At 40.3% G+C, this 16,388-nt stretch overlaps 1 protein-coding gene across 1 annotated transcript in view; it reads right to left on the bottom strand.

Moving 5' to 3' along the window:
• The window catches only part of LOC111237052 (ankyrin repeat and fibronectin type-III domain-containing protein 1-like), a 53,480-nt gene that overhangs the window by 22,884 nt on the left and 14,208 nt on the right, over nt 1–16,388 (bottom strand). The window contains exons 5-9 of the mRNA XM_022766010.1: nt 15,201–15,395; nt 12,887–13,000; nt 11,805–11,902; nt 4,500–4,590; nt 2,489–2,596 (exon numbers count right to left, since the gene is read on the bottom strand). Of these exons, the coding sequence (XP_022621731.1) occupies nt 2,489–2,596; nt 4,500–4,590; nt 11,805–11,902; nt 12,887–13,000; nt 15,201–15,395 (606 nt within the window). The remainder of the gene's footprint in view (nt 1–2,488; nt 2,597–4,499; nt 4,591–11,804; nt 11,903–12,886; nt 13,001–15,200; nt 15,396–16,388) is intronic.

Raw genomic sequence — 16,388 nt, 5'->3', positions numbered from 1 at the left:
CACACACACACACACACACACACACACACACAGGAGCTGTTATTTCAGTGACAGGTTGAGGCTGCCACCGGCGCTCTCCTGCTTTAAAAAGTCTCTGTGTGTTTGCAGCGCTGGAGGCTAACTGGGTTTGACAAGTGGATAATATGACAAGAGCTCGCCGGCTTACTGTGCAGCGCCGCACGCCACTCTGGATAAATAAAGAAATGAGTTTTGGTTGGAGTGAGCTGAAAACATGATTGGAGCTGATTAATGAGGCAACCACCTTTCCATCATGACGGGGGGTGGGGGGTGGGTGGTGGTGGTGGTGGTGGTGGTGGTGGGGGGGTTATTGAGCTTTCAGTTGCGTCTGAGCTGCTCATGTGTTCTCACCTTTCATTAATGCTGTTCCCATGCAGAAATATATGACATAGTGTATATGTCCCTATATCAGAGTGATGTTGACATAGCTGTCACCTATAATGTGATATATTATTATCACATAGATACATCCTCTGAATATATGAAGATATACGTTTATAACATATATAAAATACCCAAAGTGCAATATTTATATGCATATATACATTACAAATATCTATGCGATGACTTTTTACATAGAACACATATGTTTTGTGTTAACATTACATATTTAATTTATTTATGCAAGTTTATTAAAACAACATACCTGTTAAAAAATCTATATGCTATCCTTAAATATGGTCAGATCTTCGTTCAAGTTACAATCTCAAACACAATCTATTTTAACTAATAACACACAAATCATTGTTTTGCTCTTGTGCATGTTGAAAACTTCATTCAAACTATCACAGTGTAGATTGGAAAAGTATGTGAATCCCTCGGCTAGGAGTTATCAAAGCTGTTAGAGACTCTTTGGCTTATAAAAACACTCAAATATTTAGAGTTTGCTGTTCACAAGAAGCATCTGCTGATGTGAACCAGGCCTCACAAAGAGCACTCAGAAGACTTATGATCAAGAAATGCTGATTAGCATGAAGCTGGAAGGGTCACAGAGTTTAGATCTCCATCAGTCCACAGTCACACAAACTGTCTATAAACGGAGCTGATTGAGTTCTGTGACTGATCCAGCTGAGATGACTCCAACAGGTCAACACAGATGATCAGTAACATTAACAAAGAAGCTCAGAGTTACAGCTAACGGCTTAAAGGAATCACTTGGGCTGGGTAACATCTCTGTTCATGAGTCCACCACACACACATCATGGTGCATGTTTGCATGGTGCATGGTGTCCATGGAGGGAAAAAAAAACCTTGTTGTGCCCATGAAGTTTATAAAGAGCAGCGTGACTCTCCACGACACCACTGGGGAGAGGTTTTGTGGACTGATGAGTCTAAGGTTAAATTGTTTGGGAAAACCCCTCAGCACTATGTTTGGTGTAAAAAGGGCTCTGCATTCTACATCCCAACGTCATCCTCCCAAAGGTGAAGCAGGGTGGAGGGAGCATCGTGATCTGGGACTGATTTGACAGCTCCACATCATCAGGGGAAAAATTCATTCTCAAGTTTGTGAAGGAACCCTACAGAATAATGTCATGTTATAACTTGTTTATAATTGTTTATTTATGATTTATAAAGTGTTAATTAATAACTGAATTAATATCCTCATTATAAACCATTCATAAATCCTTTATAAGGGTAGTGTTATTGTAAAGTTATACCCATATAAAATAAAAATGAATATTTCATATATGGAAATTCAATATATGTACATATATTGAATTCGCGTATGGGTTATAACTCTTTATTCTTTATTCTTTATTCTGCTCTCGACCGCTTGTGCAAAGAAAACAGTGAAAGTGAAGCTAAGAGTGGAGGGTCGATGCTTTTATCACTCCAGCTCTGTGTGTGAACGCTGCTGCTTCAGCTGCAGTTAAAGATGGAGGAGTGTTTCTAACGAGGCTCCAACTTAAATGATAAAATACGCCATCGATCTATAGGTGAGGAAAACTGATGACACTTCTATAAGACTGAAAGAGACTGCTTCAAGGACTGGAGTGGCTTCAGAAAGTCTACAACAAATTATACGACTCAGCTTATGATCAGTTTCCATATAATATATAATGTATCTATGATTATATATAGATTCCGTATCACACTGGTGGCTGCTCTTGGTTTAACCGTACATGACCGGGTGAGGTGATGAAGTTCTGCTGTCCCTCATGAGTTGTTATGTGTTGTGTATTAATTATTTTTATTTCAAGTCTGTTTCTATGAGACTAAGGAAAGAGTTGAATGACACGGTTCAGTTCAGTTTAGGTTCAAAACAACCTGGTTACACAGAATTACGTTCTCGTGGTGGTATGTTATGGAAGAGGATTATGGCCACGTGAAAAAAAATCTCACAAAATCAAACTCAAAAAACTCTCAGATTTCTGACTTTAGAGACACTTAAGGCTTCACACCACTGTTTTTACATCTGCAGCAAACACCTGGAGACACACTGAGGTGGAAGACATTTAGAGACACTCACCTCCGCAGCAGTAGTGTGTGTGGGTGGCTCGGACCTGCTGCAGCAGACGCTCCATGGCCTCGATGTGGCCCCGCCTCCTGGGCTCCCGACCATCACTCTCCCTCCAATCTGAGAAGACAACCAGAGGACAGACACTGAGAGGACAGACAGGACAGACACTAAGAGTACAGACACTGAGAGGACAGACAGGACAGACACTAAGAGTACAGACACTGAGAGGAGAGACACTGAGAGGACAGACACTGAGAGTACAGACACTGAGAGGAGAGACACTGAGAGGACAGACACTGAGAGTACAGACACTGAGAGGAGAGACACTGAGAGGACAGACAGGACAGACACTAAGAGGACAGACACTGAGAGGACAGACAGGACAGACACTAAGAGTACAGACACTAAGAGGACAGACACTGAGAGGACAGACACTGAGAGTACAGACACTGAGAGGAGAGACACTGAGAGGACAGACACTGAGACACTCCTCTTCTGATTGGCTGAGGACATGATGATGTCACACTGAAAGCGTGTTAGAGCTGTAGTCGTGCTCTGACTCTCTGTTCTCTCTCTCAGCCTTTTTAAAAGCTAACACCCACACACTCTGTCCTTCTCTGCTTCTGACATATGCGTACACACACACACACACACACACACACACACACACACACACACACACACACACACACACACACACACACACACACACACACACACACACACACACACACACAAACACACAAACACACAAACACACACACAAAGCCAGACAAAATTTGTGAAACAGGCACAAACCACACAAATGCACAGCTCAAGGCTGAAGCACTCGTGTGAGCAGAGAAAAAGAGAGTCGTGACGGAGAGATGAAACCAATGTTCCCGACCTGAGGCCCTGAACGCAGCACGGAACGTTCAGATTATTCACAGCTGACTCAGTGTTTACTACTGACGACCAGATCCACTCTAACCTGTCATGATAAGGAGAATGAGCACGGTCCTGTGGTTGATGATTTTGAAACCTGGTGTATGGATTCTTTACTGTCAATAAACGTGTCAAAGACTAAGGACATGATTGTTGATTTTAGAAAATCCCAACCAAGCACTATAACTCTTACTATCACCCAGGATAAAGAGGATGAGATTGTACCAGAGTATAAATACTTAGGAGTTATACTGATAACAAACTAAGACTTCGAATCCAACACTGATGCTGTCTGCAAAAAGGTCCAGCAGCGCTTCTTTTTTTTTTAAGCAAACTGAACTCATTTAAAGTGTCCAATGTTCTCATGTCCTTGTTCTATCAATGATTCATTGAATCTGCTCTCCCTTATTGGTTTGTGGCTTGGTTTGGTTTCCTTACTCTGTCCAGTAAAAATAGACTGTCAAAGCTTGTTAAAGTGGCTGGTAAGGTGAACGGGGTGCAGCAAGCCCAGCTTACAGTATTGCTTGCCATTCAGATATTGTTGGTTTAAGGTGGTAGGAATGTCGCCATTCTTTAATTGAGCTGACCACTCCCGGAATTATTGCATTCTGTATGTGATGTTACTATTGTCAATGTATTTTGAATGTCTTTGATGTGTTCATGATGCCTGCTGCAAACAAAATTTCCTTCGAGATAATAATAATAAAGGTGAAGTTGAAGTTGAAGTCTAATTCGTCACCTGAACCATCAGGGCTCAGGTAGGACAAGATCGCTGACTGTCTGGATCTCCTCTGTGTCTATGTGCATTTGAAATTTGCACAAAAAAAATATATGGAGTACAAAGTATACAATTCTAAATAAATGAGTGATAAGTGTTGACTGGGGCTGTGAGGAGACGCTGCTTCACTTTAAAAGGTCAGAAGCCAAAAAGGTTGAGAGTCAAAGGTGTAGAGAAAGATACTGGAATACGAGCCGATTCATGGAGGCAGAAAACATTTTTTTCTTATCTAATTAATGCAGCAAATGTTTACAACAGTGACGGCTTTAAGTATGAGGAAGAGTTAGTGAAGAAGAGGAGGAAAAACAAGCAACTCACTGGAAGGAGCAGCAGATGGAGGGAGGGAGGAGGCAGGTGGACCCCAGCCCTTCATGTTATAGGCAGACACTCGAACGTAGTAGAGCCGACCCTGAAATGTAAAAAGATAATATCAATAAAACACACCATTTCAGAGGTTTGTACTGAGAAGACGAAGAGAGAAACTGACTGATGCAAAATAAAAGGAGGGAAGCAGATTTTCTTAAAGGTCCATATTGTATAAAGGTAGATGTCCATGTGTTGTTTATTATAAAGCAGGTCTAGGTTCTATATTAATACTATGAAAGTATCAAAGCGCTCAGTCCACACAGAAATGCACACAGCCTGTATTCAGAAACTGAGCCTTAAAACCAGCCGTCAGGACTTCTGGAACTTTGTGATAGCACAACAAAGCAGTCACCTCTCTAAGCCATGCCCCACCTGGACCCACCATCCAACTGTGCAGGATTTGGTTTCTCTGAGTGTTTTCCTGAAATCTGCTATATTTTATTGGATGACTCAGAAGAGAGGCTCAGAACCTCCTCTCTTCTGATTGGTGCTGTCATTTGCTGGCCCTTTGGAGAGCACAGTCCCAAATGTCCTCTCCTATGTCCTCCCCCAGCTCGCCCACCCAGTCTGCCATAATCTTTGTGAGGGTTATATTTTTAAGAGAAGCTATAAGGTCATTTATTCTTGAAACTAGCCCTTTGAATTAAAGGGAATCTCATCTAAATCTGAAACTGAGAGTATGTTTGGAAAGTTAGGATCATGGCACTGAAGGAAGTGGCGGACTTGAAAATAGCAAAATAAGCTGGACCGAGGAAGGTCAAATTTGTGTGACAGATCATCAAAACTTGCAAAAACATAGATGTTCTATGTACATGTCTTAAAATGTAGAAATCCCATGTCTTTGCCAGAGAGAAAATGCTGGGTCTAGTCTAGCTGGGGGAAAAAGGTGATTATTACATATAGGTTGTTAAGTTAAGAAAAGTCTTAATCCCAAAGTTCTGTCTAAACTGAAACCATATCCTAAGGGTGTTGATGACGACTGGATTGTTAGTAAAGTGTGAGATAGAAAGGGGAAGACAGGAAGTGACCAAAGCCGTCAGGTATGTTAAAATACAAGATACGGCTTCTAAGTGGCACCAGTTTGTATCGGTAGTATGAAGACAATGTATGATCTTTTTTATATTTGCAGCCCAATAATAGTAGCAATGATTTGGTAGAGCTAAGCCATTCCATATGAATGTAGAGAAAGCTTTGCCGATAGATTTGAAGTAAGAATTAGGAAGGATGGGATATGTTGAAACAAATACAGGAATACGGGGAGCACATTCATTTTAATACAGTTCACCCTTCCTGCTAGGGACAGGTGAAGTGTTTTCCATTTCTTTAAATACATTTTAACTTCCTCAAATAGAGGAGAGAAGTTTTCCTGAAAAAGACTCTGCATATCTCTTGTAATATTGATGCCCAAGTATTTGAAGCCATTCCTACACATTTGGAATGGTAAAGCAATATCCTGTATTTGAAGAGCTAGGTTGTTAACAGGGTAACATTCACTTTTACTAAAGTTAAGTTTGTACGCAGAGAATGTACCAAATTTCTAGAAGGTGCCTGGAGATTGATGAAGAAATGTTCCATGTCAGTTCTGTCGTTTGTTATTTCTGAAGTATATAGGTTTGAGTAATACGCAGCAAATGTTTCACTGATTTACCCTGGATCAATAGTAAGTTCACCATTTGGTTTCATTATTTCTGGGATTTGTTGAGGAACTGATCAGACCTTAAGTTGGTGTGCCATAAGACGACCAGTATTCGTAGACATAACCATGTGACTTTAACAAAATTCATTCTGTCTTATCAGTTGATAACAAGTTGTACTGAGTTTGGAGATCTAGCTTCCTTTTATAGAGTTCTGGAGAGGGGGAGGTAGAGTATTGAGCATCCACTGTGGTTATTGATTTAATGAGCTGTTTTTGTTTAAGTCTCCGTATTTCATTAATCCTAGCTGAGTATGACTTGATTTCACCCCTGATTACAACTTTTAATGTTTCCCAGAGGAGTGAAGAGGAAATATAATCTTTTTTGTTAAATTCTATGAAGTCATCAATTTTCTTGCATATTAATTCACAAAAGGCATTTTCAGCCAGTAAAGTTTTGCTTAGTTTCCAAGGAGGGCGTTCCAACTGAGGAGGAAATGTAAGATCTAGCAACACAGGGGCATGATCTGATTCGATTATAGTTAGAGATTCAGTTCTTGTGACACAGGGAAGAAGAGTTCTATCAATAATAATATTAATAATAAATAGTCTACTATATGAATGGTGTACTGGAGAAAAGAAGGAGAAGGATTAGCTTTGTGGAAATAAAGAATGCCAGGGGTCTACACCCCCAACTTGATCCATAAAAGCTGAAAGCGACTCTGCCATTTTTGAAGGAGTTGTAGATTTAGGATTAGAATGGTCCAGTATTGGATTTATTATACGCCGAGATTAAGTTGCTGTGAGTTTAAGTCTGGTATTACTGAAATAATATTCTTTATGATTTATCATCGTCCCAATTAGGGGCATAAACACTGACCAAAACGAAAAGGAGCCCAAACAACAAATCGATCCTGCGGATCTAAGGTGATGCTGGTTGCATCAAACCCAAGATTTTCTAAGTCTGATTTGATTTTTCACCGACAGGTGAGTTTCTTGGAGAAATGCAATATAGATTTTAAATATTTAAGATGATTAAATACCCTAGCTCTCTTTACAGGCCCGTTTAGTTTTTACATTCCGGCTGATGAATTGAACATCACTTTTTACTGCATTAATACTCTCTATAATGTTGAACCAAAACGAATATAATAATGGTGAGAGTAAAAATAAAGAAGCAAAATGGTTGTAACAAAGGGCACGGCCTCATGAATAATTTCTCTCAAAAGAACAAAAGAAAATACAAGCAGCGAAGTTCTAGAGGTGTCCCTTCCCATAAACCTATCCCACATGCCGAACACAAGTGGAACTAAAACTAGGCCTATACTTGTACCTCTCACTGAGGGAAGCTGCAGGCTGGATACTATTTCTGGTAGTACATCCTCACTTACCCAAGAAGGCTCCCAATGGCTTAATGTATACTCAAAGCTTATAACCCTCAGGTATAAATAATAGTACTGAGTACAAAGGCAACAGTTGAGCAATACAGCTGCGAAACGAAAACTGTACAGCCAATATAGGCTATGTGTGAAAACATATATGGCAGCAACAAATAGACTATATTTGTAAAATGGGTAGGCTAGTGTTTATAAATTAGATTGGCGATAATGTCAGCAAGAGTGGTCATGCCTAGAGTCCAAAAGGTGCTGACAGAATAAAGTCAGAGATGGTTGAACAAACACATTTTCAAGTCAGTTCAGATAGTTTAATGTTACTGTCTCCAAGCTGCAGAGTCCAAAGCAGAAGCACATGTTCCTATTCTTTACCAATCCTCTGGCCATAAAACTTCTCACCTGTATCAACATCTCTGACATGAACTTAATCGGGTCCTTACTGTTTTTGCTGCCTTCAGGAATATTCAATACACAAAGATTGGCTCTCTGCGATCGATTTTTGAGGTCACCAAACTTGTCCGAAAGGGATTGGTTTTGGGTTTGGAGTGTTCTGATGGTGAACTCCGCTACTGATAGATGTTCAAAGTTTTCACCTGCTACAGATTCCATATAGGTGAGTTGGTTCTGAAAAGAGTTCACTGTTGTCTGTAGGGAGTCCAGTGAGGCCTGGAGTGGTTTAATGGATTCTTGGATCAGGAAAGAAACATCCTCCTTTAGTGCTTAGTGTGGTCCTCTGTTTTGCAAATTCTGCAGACAGTTGGTCGATGGAAGTAAGCGTAGTTGTCATAGCTTCTTCTTCTTTGTTACTCTTGGAATTGTTTATTTTGCACGTAAAAGTCAAAATTTAATCTAGCTGGAACAATTAGGTCGATGATTCAAAGAAAAAGCTTTGTTAAAGTAGAACACAACAGAAAGTAGCCTGGGAGCCCTCTGTTGTTCGACATTTCCCTACATTACAACCGGAAGTCCACTGGATCAACACTTCCAATGAAACACAGAAGAAGAGGAAAATATGGAGCTTTAAATATTTCTGCAGTGTTTCAGATCTTTGTCTCTTCTATCCTGATGACATGTATTAATTGGTTTTATGAAGTTGCATTTACAGGAGAAACTTCAGCATCAGTCAGTTGATGAAAGAACTCAAACTTATGAAACCAAAACTGTTAAAAGCTCTGTACACTTACAGTGTACTACCCAAAGTATGTAGACAGAAAAGTTCCAGGTCTGATCTTGTCAGATTTCTATTGTGGTTTTTACACAACAGTAAATCGACTGCTTATTCAAACTGCTGGAACACTTATGAAACAAGGTGCGGGTCTGAAAGACACTCTGGAGACACACAAGAGGCATATCAACACAAACTGTTAAACTGTTTTATTCTGCTGCAGTAACACTCAAAGCCTTGAGAGGCTGGTTTGTCATCAGTCTGCAGCCTGTTTCATATCATGACCACAGTTTGGACCACGTAAATGAAGCTGCTTTGGACCTCGGCTATGCCCTGTGCTCATGGATGGATCATGACACAATGGGCGCCTGGGCAAATACATGAAAGGCCCCACAATACAGAGCAAGACTCCCAGACTGAAAGAGTGTCTCTTTGTGGTTGTTTTGTGTATCTTTGTGGTAGTTTTTTCGTCTCTTTGGGGTTGTTTTGTGTCTCTTTGTGGTTGTTTTTTGTGGTTGTTTTAAGTCTTTTTGTGGATGTTTTTTTGTCTCTTTGTGTGGTTGAATTAAATCTCTTTGTGGTTACTTTTTGTCTTTATGTGGTTGTTTTAAGTCTCTTTGTGGTTGTTGTTAGTGGTTTTGTGGTTGGTGTGAGTCTCTTTGTGATTGTTTTAAGTCTCTTTGTGGTTGTTGTGAGTCTCTTTGTGGTTGTTGTGAGTCTCTTTGTGGTTGTTGTTAGTCTCTTTGTGGTTGTTTTAAGTCTCTTTGTGGTTATTTTAAGTCTCTTTGTGGTTGTTTTTTTGTCTATTTGTGGTTTTCCTGAGCTTTTTTGTCATTGTTTCATCATTCTGTGTAGCCATTTTCATCTCTTTTGTGTCTCTGTGGTCAGTTTATGTCTCTTTGATGTTGTTTTTTGTCTCTTTGTAGTTGTTTTGTGTCTCTTTGTGGTCAGTTTATGTGTCTCCTTGTGGTCAGTCTATGTCTCTTTGAGGTTGTTTTTTATCTCTTTGTAGTTGTTTTAAGTCTCTTTGTGGTTGTTCTGAGTTTCTTTGTGGTTGCTTTAGTCTCTTTGTGGTTGTTGTGAGTCTCTGTGGTTGGTGTGAGTGTCTTTGTGGTTGTTGTGAGTCTCTGTGGTTGGTGTGAGTGTCTTTGTGGTTGTTGTGAGTCTTTTTGTGGTTGTTGTGAGTCTCTTTGTGATTGTTTTAAGTCTCTTTGTGGCTGGTGTGAGTCTCTTTGTGATTGTTTTAAGTCTCTTTGTGGCTGGTGTGAGTCTCTTTGTGGTTATTTTAAGTCTCTTTGTGGTTGTTTTTTGTCTATTTGTGGTTGTCTTGATCTTTTTTGTCGCTGTTTCATCATTCTGTGTAGCCATTTTCATCTCTTTTGTGTCTCTGTGGTCAGTTTATGTCTCTTTGATGTTGTTTTTTGTCTCTTTGTAGTTGTTTTGTGTCTCTTTGTGGTCAGTTTATGTGTCTCCTTGTGGTCAGTCTATGTCTCTTTGAGGTTGTTTTTTATCTCTTTGTAGTTGTTTTAAGTCTCTTTGTGGTTGTTCTGAGTTTCTTTGTGGTTGCTTTAGTCTCTTTGTGGTTGTTGTGAGTCTCTGTGGTTGGTGTGAGTGTCTTTGTGGTTGTTGTGAGTCTTTTTGTGGTTGTTGTGAGTCTCTTTGTGATTGTTTTAAGTCTCTTTGTGATTGGTGCGAGTCTCTTTGTGATTGTTTTAAGTCTCTTTGTGGCTGGTGTGAGTCTCTTTGTAGTTATTTTAAGTCTCTTTGTGGTTGTTTTTTGTCTATTTGTGGTTGTCCTTTTTGTCGCTGTTTCATCATTCTGTGTAGCCATTTTCATCTCTTTTGTGTCTCTTTGTGGTCAGTTTATGTGTCTTTGATTGAGTCTGACTGACTCACTTCAAACAGAGGCTCTGGCCTGTTTAGTGATCCTTTCCTGACAGTGGTCTTTAAATCTGTCTCAGTGACTGTTGCATAATGAATACAGTATGCAAATCAGCACTGTTCACAATGAAGTTTGAGAAGTTGATTCTGGCTCAGGGCTGAAGTCCATGTATTGGCTCGACTAGTTATAGGCCCACAGTGTGCTTCGCCCTTTCAGGCAGCCAGCATTTTCTTCTCTACATGCTGTTGATGTGGAAGTGTCTGAACACTGCATGCTGCTCTAAATGGCAAACAGCAGATGCACCACAGTCAGTGCATTTATGTGGCAGACAGTGATGAGCAGAATACATAATGCTTGACAGCCTCCACCACACTGCACACTCTTCAAATGTCATTGATGCCACTCAACAAACACACAACGGCAAAGTCACAAAGAATCAGGAAAGACAGGATCACACATCAGGACACGAGGAAGTGTCCTGTCAGCTGCTGTCAGTGGGAGAGCCAATCACAAATCATCCTATCCACACTCCTGTAAACCAGGATTAAAACTCACTCATACAGAGATAGAACTCAGTGAGATACAAGTGAGTCAGTCCCCATAGACTCCCATGTTAAAATATCCAACTTTACAGCAGAAATAAACATTTTTACAGCCTGGTACAAAAAACAGTTCTGGTCTCTATGACTAATTTCCTCCTTCATGACAATTGTAACTCACCTGTTTACATTTTATTAAGGCTTAAAGTTATGCATAATTGAGGGTATGGCCTCTTTAAGTGACAGGTGGATGCCGTCACAGTTGGCTAGCTGTCTGCTCAGCGTCACCTCAGCTAATTGAACCAGTAAACACAACCTCTCTGTGTCATTAGGAAGAAATTCTCCTATTATTTTATTTATACATTATCATTAATTAGCAGGTATCTGTCTGTGCTCACCATACTTGTCTTGTTAGCTTAGTTATCAAACCGGCCCCACACCTGCCCCTCCTCTTTGACCATTTTTGGACAAGCTGGGAGTTAGGGGTGGAGTCAGGTACTGCCAAGATGGCGTTGACGGAGCTTCAGAAACCTGTGGGTGTCGCCACAGAGGCTACGTCCATCTTTATTTACAGTCTGTGGTAAGAAGACTTTTTCAGTCTGAGCAGAGACAGAGAAACAGAGGAGGACGGATGCTGTCGTTACCGTGGTGAGGCCACTGATGGTGCACTTGAGGGTCTGCAGATTATCCAACACCATCTCTCCAGCGAGCAGAGAGAAATCCTTCAGGCAGCTCCACTCCGCTACACACAAACACACACACACAGAGGTGGTTAAGTACCCACAATGCATCAACAGTGAACGTCCAGCTTCTCTTTTGATTACAAATCAATAGTTCCTCCTCAGACGAGGAAATCAACCTTCTCACTGCTCAGCTTTTGTCCTCAAGGCGTCTGTAATTGTCTCTGTCTCTTTCTGTCTGTTGTGAAACACACACCTGTGAACAAGCAGTCTACCTGCCCATACAGAAATGTAATAGTTGCCATATATGTCACCTATAAGGTGATATGTCATTATCACATATATACATCCTCTGGATATATGAAGATATAAGTTCATAACATATATGAAATACCCATAATAAAATATGACAATGTACATATATTACAAATATCACGATGTGATGAAATTTTATGTAGAACGCATTCTATGTAAATTTATGTTATATATTGAATCTATTTATGCAAGTTCATTAAAAACAACATGTATATAAAAATTCTATACGCTCATATATTTTTCTTATTAATTTCTTATTAATTTTAAATATGTCTAACTTCACATTCTGAGAAAGTGTCTTTTTTGGGGTCTACTTATAATAATATCAACATATATATATATATGTATATATATATATACAGGCTTTCAGATGGATATATTATCTAACATATGTCTAAAATATAAGCATACATAATGCATATACATGTATATAAGTCAATATATGAAATTGTTCCAATTTCTAACAGGTTTCATATATAATTTTTTACATACATGTATATAAAATAATATAATATAATATAATATAATATAATATATGTACATATATTATATTTGCGTGTGGGTGAGCCGATGTTGCTATTAATGACCTCCACTGTGGCAGCAACAGTTTCATATGAAACATCTTCATATGTCTCAGTTGATTTTATTTTTATATTTTCAATCTTAGTTCATTTAATCTATTGTATGATGTCATAGTGTGTGTGTGTGTGTGTGTGTGTGTGTGTGCTCACCTTTGTATTTGGTGACCACGGTTGAGTTGAGACACTGTGGTTCCTGAAAGGTGATGGTCAGCGTGGTGCTACTGCTCACGCTCAGACGAACCATAGACGGGGCCTCTGGGGCACCTGAGCAGGGGCAGAGGGAGGTGTCAACAAGCACAAAGAGAAAAGAAATACATCAACAAAATGAGAAGGTGTCTTATCATCTTTAGATATTGAGTTCCTGTAAGTGGCGCTCTTTGCTTCACCTGCCACTCTGGTTACTGGTTATTCTTTGGTAATGAGTCAAACAAAGGTGATCAGCTGATCTGAGGTCTTTAACCTTCACTTGGGGAACCTCTGAGTCGTTTTGCCTCCAGCAGCCACTGAATGAAACTCTCTGCTGAGAGGAGAAGCACTAAACCAAGTGATGGGTCTTAATCCTGAGGAGGGGAAAGGAAAATGTTGAATCGCGGCTTGATTTCCCATAATTCCTCCTCCTCCTCCACTTTATGAGATTATCAGACAATGGGCCCCTGGCCAGTAAACCCCCCCACCTCTCCTACATAGGAGCAAGAACCTCAGACTGAAAGAAACACAAACCTACGATGTCTGTAGCTGGTTTGTGTCGCTTTTAGTTATTTTGTGGTCGTTTTGTGTCTTTTTATAGATGTTTCATGTTTTTGTAGATGTTTTGTTATTGTATTGCTTCTCTTCGTTATCATGTTTTGGTCAATTTCCAACACTTTGTAGTTGTTTTGCGTCACTCTGTAATAATTTCACCTGTCTTTGTCATTGTTTTCTGTCTCTTTGTAGATATTTTTTTTTCATTATTTCACATTTGTTTGTAGTCATTTTTAGTCTCTTTGTGGTTGTGTTGTGTCTCTTTGTGGCTGTGTTGTTTCTAGTTGTGGTTGTGTTGTGTCTCTTTGTGGTTGTGTTGTGTCTCTTTGTGGTTGTGTTGTGTCTCTTTGTGGCTGTGTTGTGTCTCTTTGTGGCTGTGTTGTTTCTAGTTGTGGTTGTGTTGTGTTTCTTTGTGGTTGTGTTGTGTCTCTTTGTGGCTGTGTTGTGTTTCTTTGTGGCTGTGTTGTGTCTCTTTGTGGCTGTGTTGTGTCTCTTAGTGGTTGTGTTGTGTCTCTTTGTGGCTGTGTCCAACACAGTTACAGGACTTCTGACTTGCATTTTTTTTCTTATTTTGTTGTTTTATTTCTGCTTCCTTCTAAATGAATGAATAAAGTTAGACCACTGTTAAGTCACTAAATCCAACCAGACACTTGAGTCTCTAAAGTATATCATATTATCCTGAGATGAAGTGAGTGAGGATGGAGATGTGAAATTAAAACAGTGCAATGAAATCTAACAAAGTGCAGCAGCAGGTTTCATCAGGTATAATGATGATAATGTGATAAGGCCACAGATTCCTGATGTGAGTCTCACTGAGCCGCAGAACTCATAACAAAGAACCACAATCATCTCTCACTTCATTACAGTGATGATCTTCTGTGCAGAAAAATCATCACAGGAGCTTCTCCTCACTTTTATATGTGATCACACTCAGTCTGTGTCAGCATTCAATTCATGTCCAGCTGAACCAGGCAGAGTGAACAAGACGACATTTAAACAAATGGACCTGTCAAATTTAAACATGCTAAAAATATAAATATATGGGATTGTTTAAACTCCAGGAGCCAAAAGATGGTAAATAAAACACACGCAGTCTGATAGGAGTATTTATCACTGCTTCAAAAAAATTAATGAAGAATGTGAAATCCAAAAAATGATTTGTAATTACTGAAAAAAAGAAAATAAAAATCTGCAGAGGTGGAGAGTTAGTACATTTAAACCACTTTTAAAATATCTGGAAACCTCCTCCACCACTGGACATGTCAAAGGAAACACCTTTTACAAGCTTTCTCATTCACAGCGGTCAGTGAACTCATCCTACCATCACTGTGAAGTGAGAGATCTTAGCGGGGGACCTTAATCCCTCCTCCGCACCTTCCTCCTCTGACAGTTTCTACCCCCCTAACATCATTAATTGTCTGGTGTCAGGTGGAATCTGACCTGCTGTGGTTTGGATTGTGCCTCATCTGATTAATGCTTGAATGAGTGAATGTGAACAGATGTAAATGTGACCTTCAGGAAAAACGGAGCAGAGGTCAATATGTAATGAAAGTCCAGTTCAAAGGTCACCTGTAATTCCACTGATAACAGGAGCTTCATCTTATCTGAGCTTCACACGCTGTCACCAGGTTTCAGGACTCCCCTGTCTGACATCAGTGTGATTTCTCTGTTTAAATAAAGGTTGAATGGTTGAATGGTTAAATGATTGAATGAGCGTGCTTACGTGCGTGCTGGAAGCCCGTCTTCATGCGTTTGTACAGCTTGCTCCTCCACTCCCAGGCTCTCAGCTGTTTGTCCTTGTGGCAGGCCTCCAAAGAGAGGCCGTCTCTCTGAGCCTGAGCCGCCAGGTCCGCCGCCCGCCGCTCCGCCTCCACCACCAGGGAGCTCAGGTGGGCCTCCCGACTCTCCACGCTCACGACTACAACATACACACACACACACACAACCAGGAGCCTGTCAGACCAACGCCACGTTTACATTTGTCATTTCCACTGTCTCAGATCCAGATTAAATCCAGAATAAATGAAATAGAGACGTCTTTGTTTAAGATGTGGTTTCTACACATGATGTTTGTGTGAGGTTTGGGAGAAAACAGATTGAAGACACAGAGGACCCTCCTCCTCCTCTGAGCTTCCTCGTGGGTTGGATGTCGAGTCGTGTCTCTTGTTAGAGGAAAAATGAGTTTGTGGGGGAGTCAAAGCTGCAGATTCAGCTCCATGAAAGCCGCCAGGGGCCGAGGCCGAGTCTGTTTTTTTTTACAGCAGACAAAAGGAAACGCTGCAGCATCCATGTGAGAGCTCAAAAGAAGAACTTATCAAGGCCGAAAAGATGGAAACATGTGACCATAAAAGGACCAACACTGGACATCCATGAGAGGGGAGTCAGTGAGGGGAGGGAGGAGGGATGAGGGAGGCAGTCTGTTATAAAACAGTCCTTTACCCCCATCACACAGGGAACTGTTTCTGCACAAAGATCATGGTGAACATTTACATTTAAATTGTTTTAAAATGCTGTAATATCAAACACTAAATTTAATTCACCTGTACTGTATCAGAGTGGAGGCAGATAAAACTAAAAATGTCCAACTGATGGAAACCAGGAGGAAAATCACTTTTAAAAAATCACTTTTATATTTTGTTTAGCGAAAATGAAAAATGTCCATTCACACTGAAATCGTGGCTCATACCACAACATGATTGTTTTGCACATTGTTCAGCCCTAAATGTATTTTCAGTGTCTTAACTGTGTTTACACACACACACACACACACACACACACACACACACACACACACACACACACACACACACACACACACACACACACACACACACACATGTCATCAGTGGTGTCATCAGTAGCATCATGCAGCCTCATGCTCCTCTCTTCATTCAGACTGTGAGTGTATCAC

The sequence above is a fragment of the Seriola dumerili genome, unplaced genomic scaffold (genome assembly GCF_002260705.1).
Source record: "Seriola dumerili isolate Sdu_G_001 unplaced genomic scaffold, Sdu_1.0 BDQW01000807.1, whole genome shotgun sequence".
In the NCBI taxonomy this organism is placed as follows: Eukaryota; Metazoa; Chordata; class Actinopteri; order Carangiformes; family Carangidae; genus Seriola; species Seriola dumerili.
The sequence above is the reverse complement of the archived record's forward strand: the minus strand, read 5'-3'. Positions and strand labels throughout refer to the sequence as shown.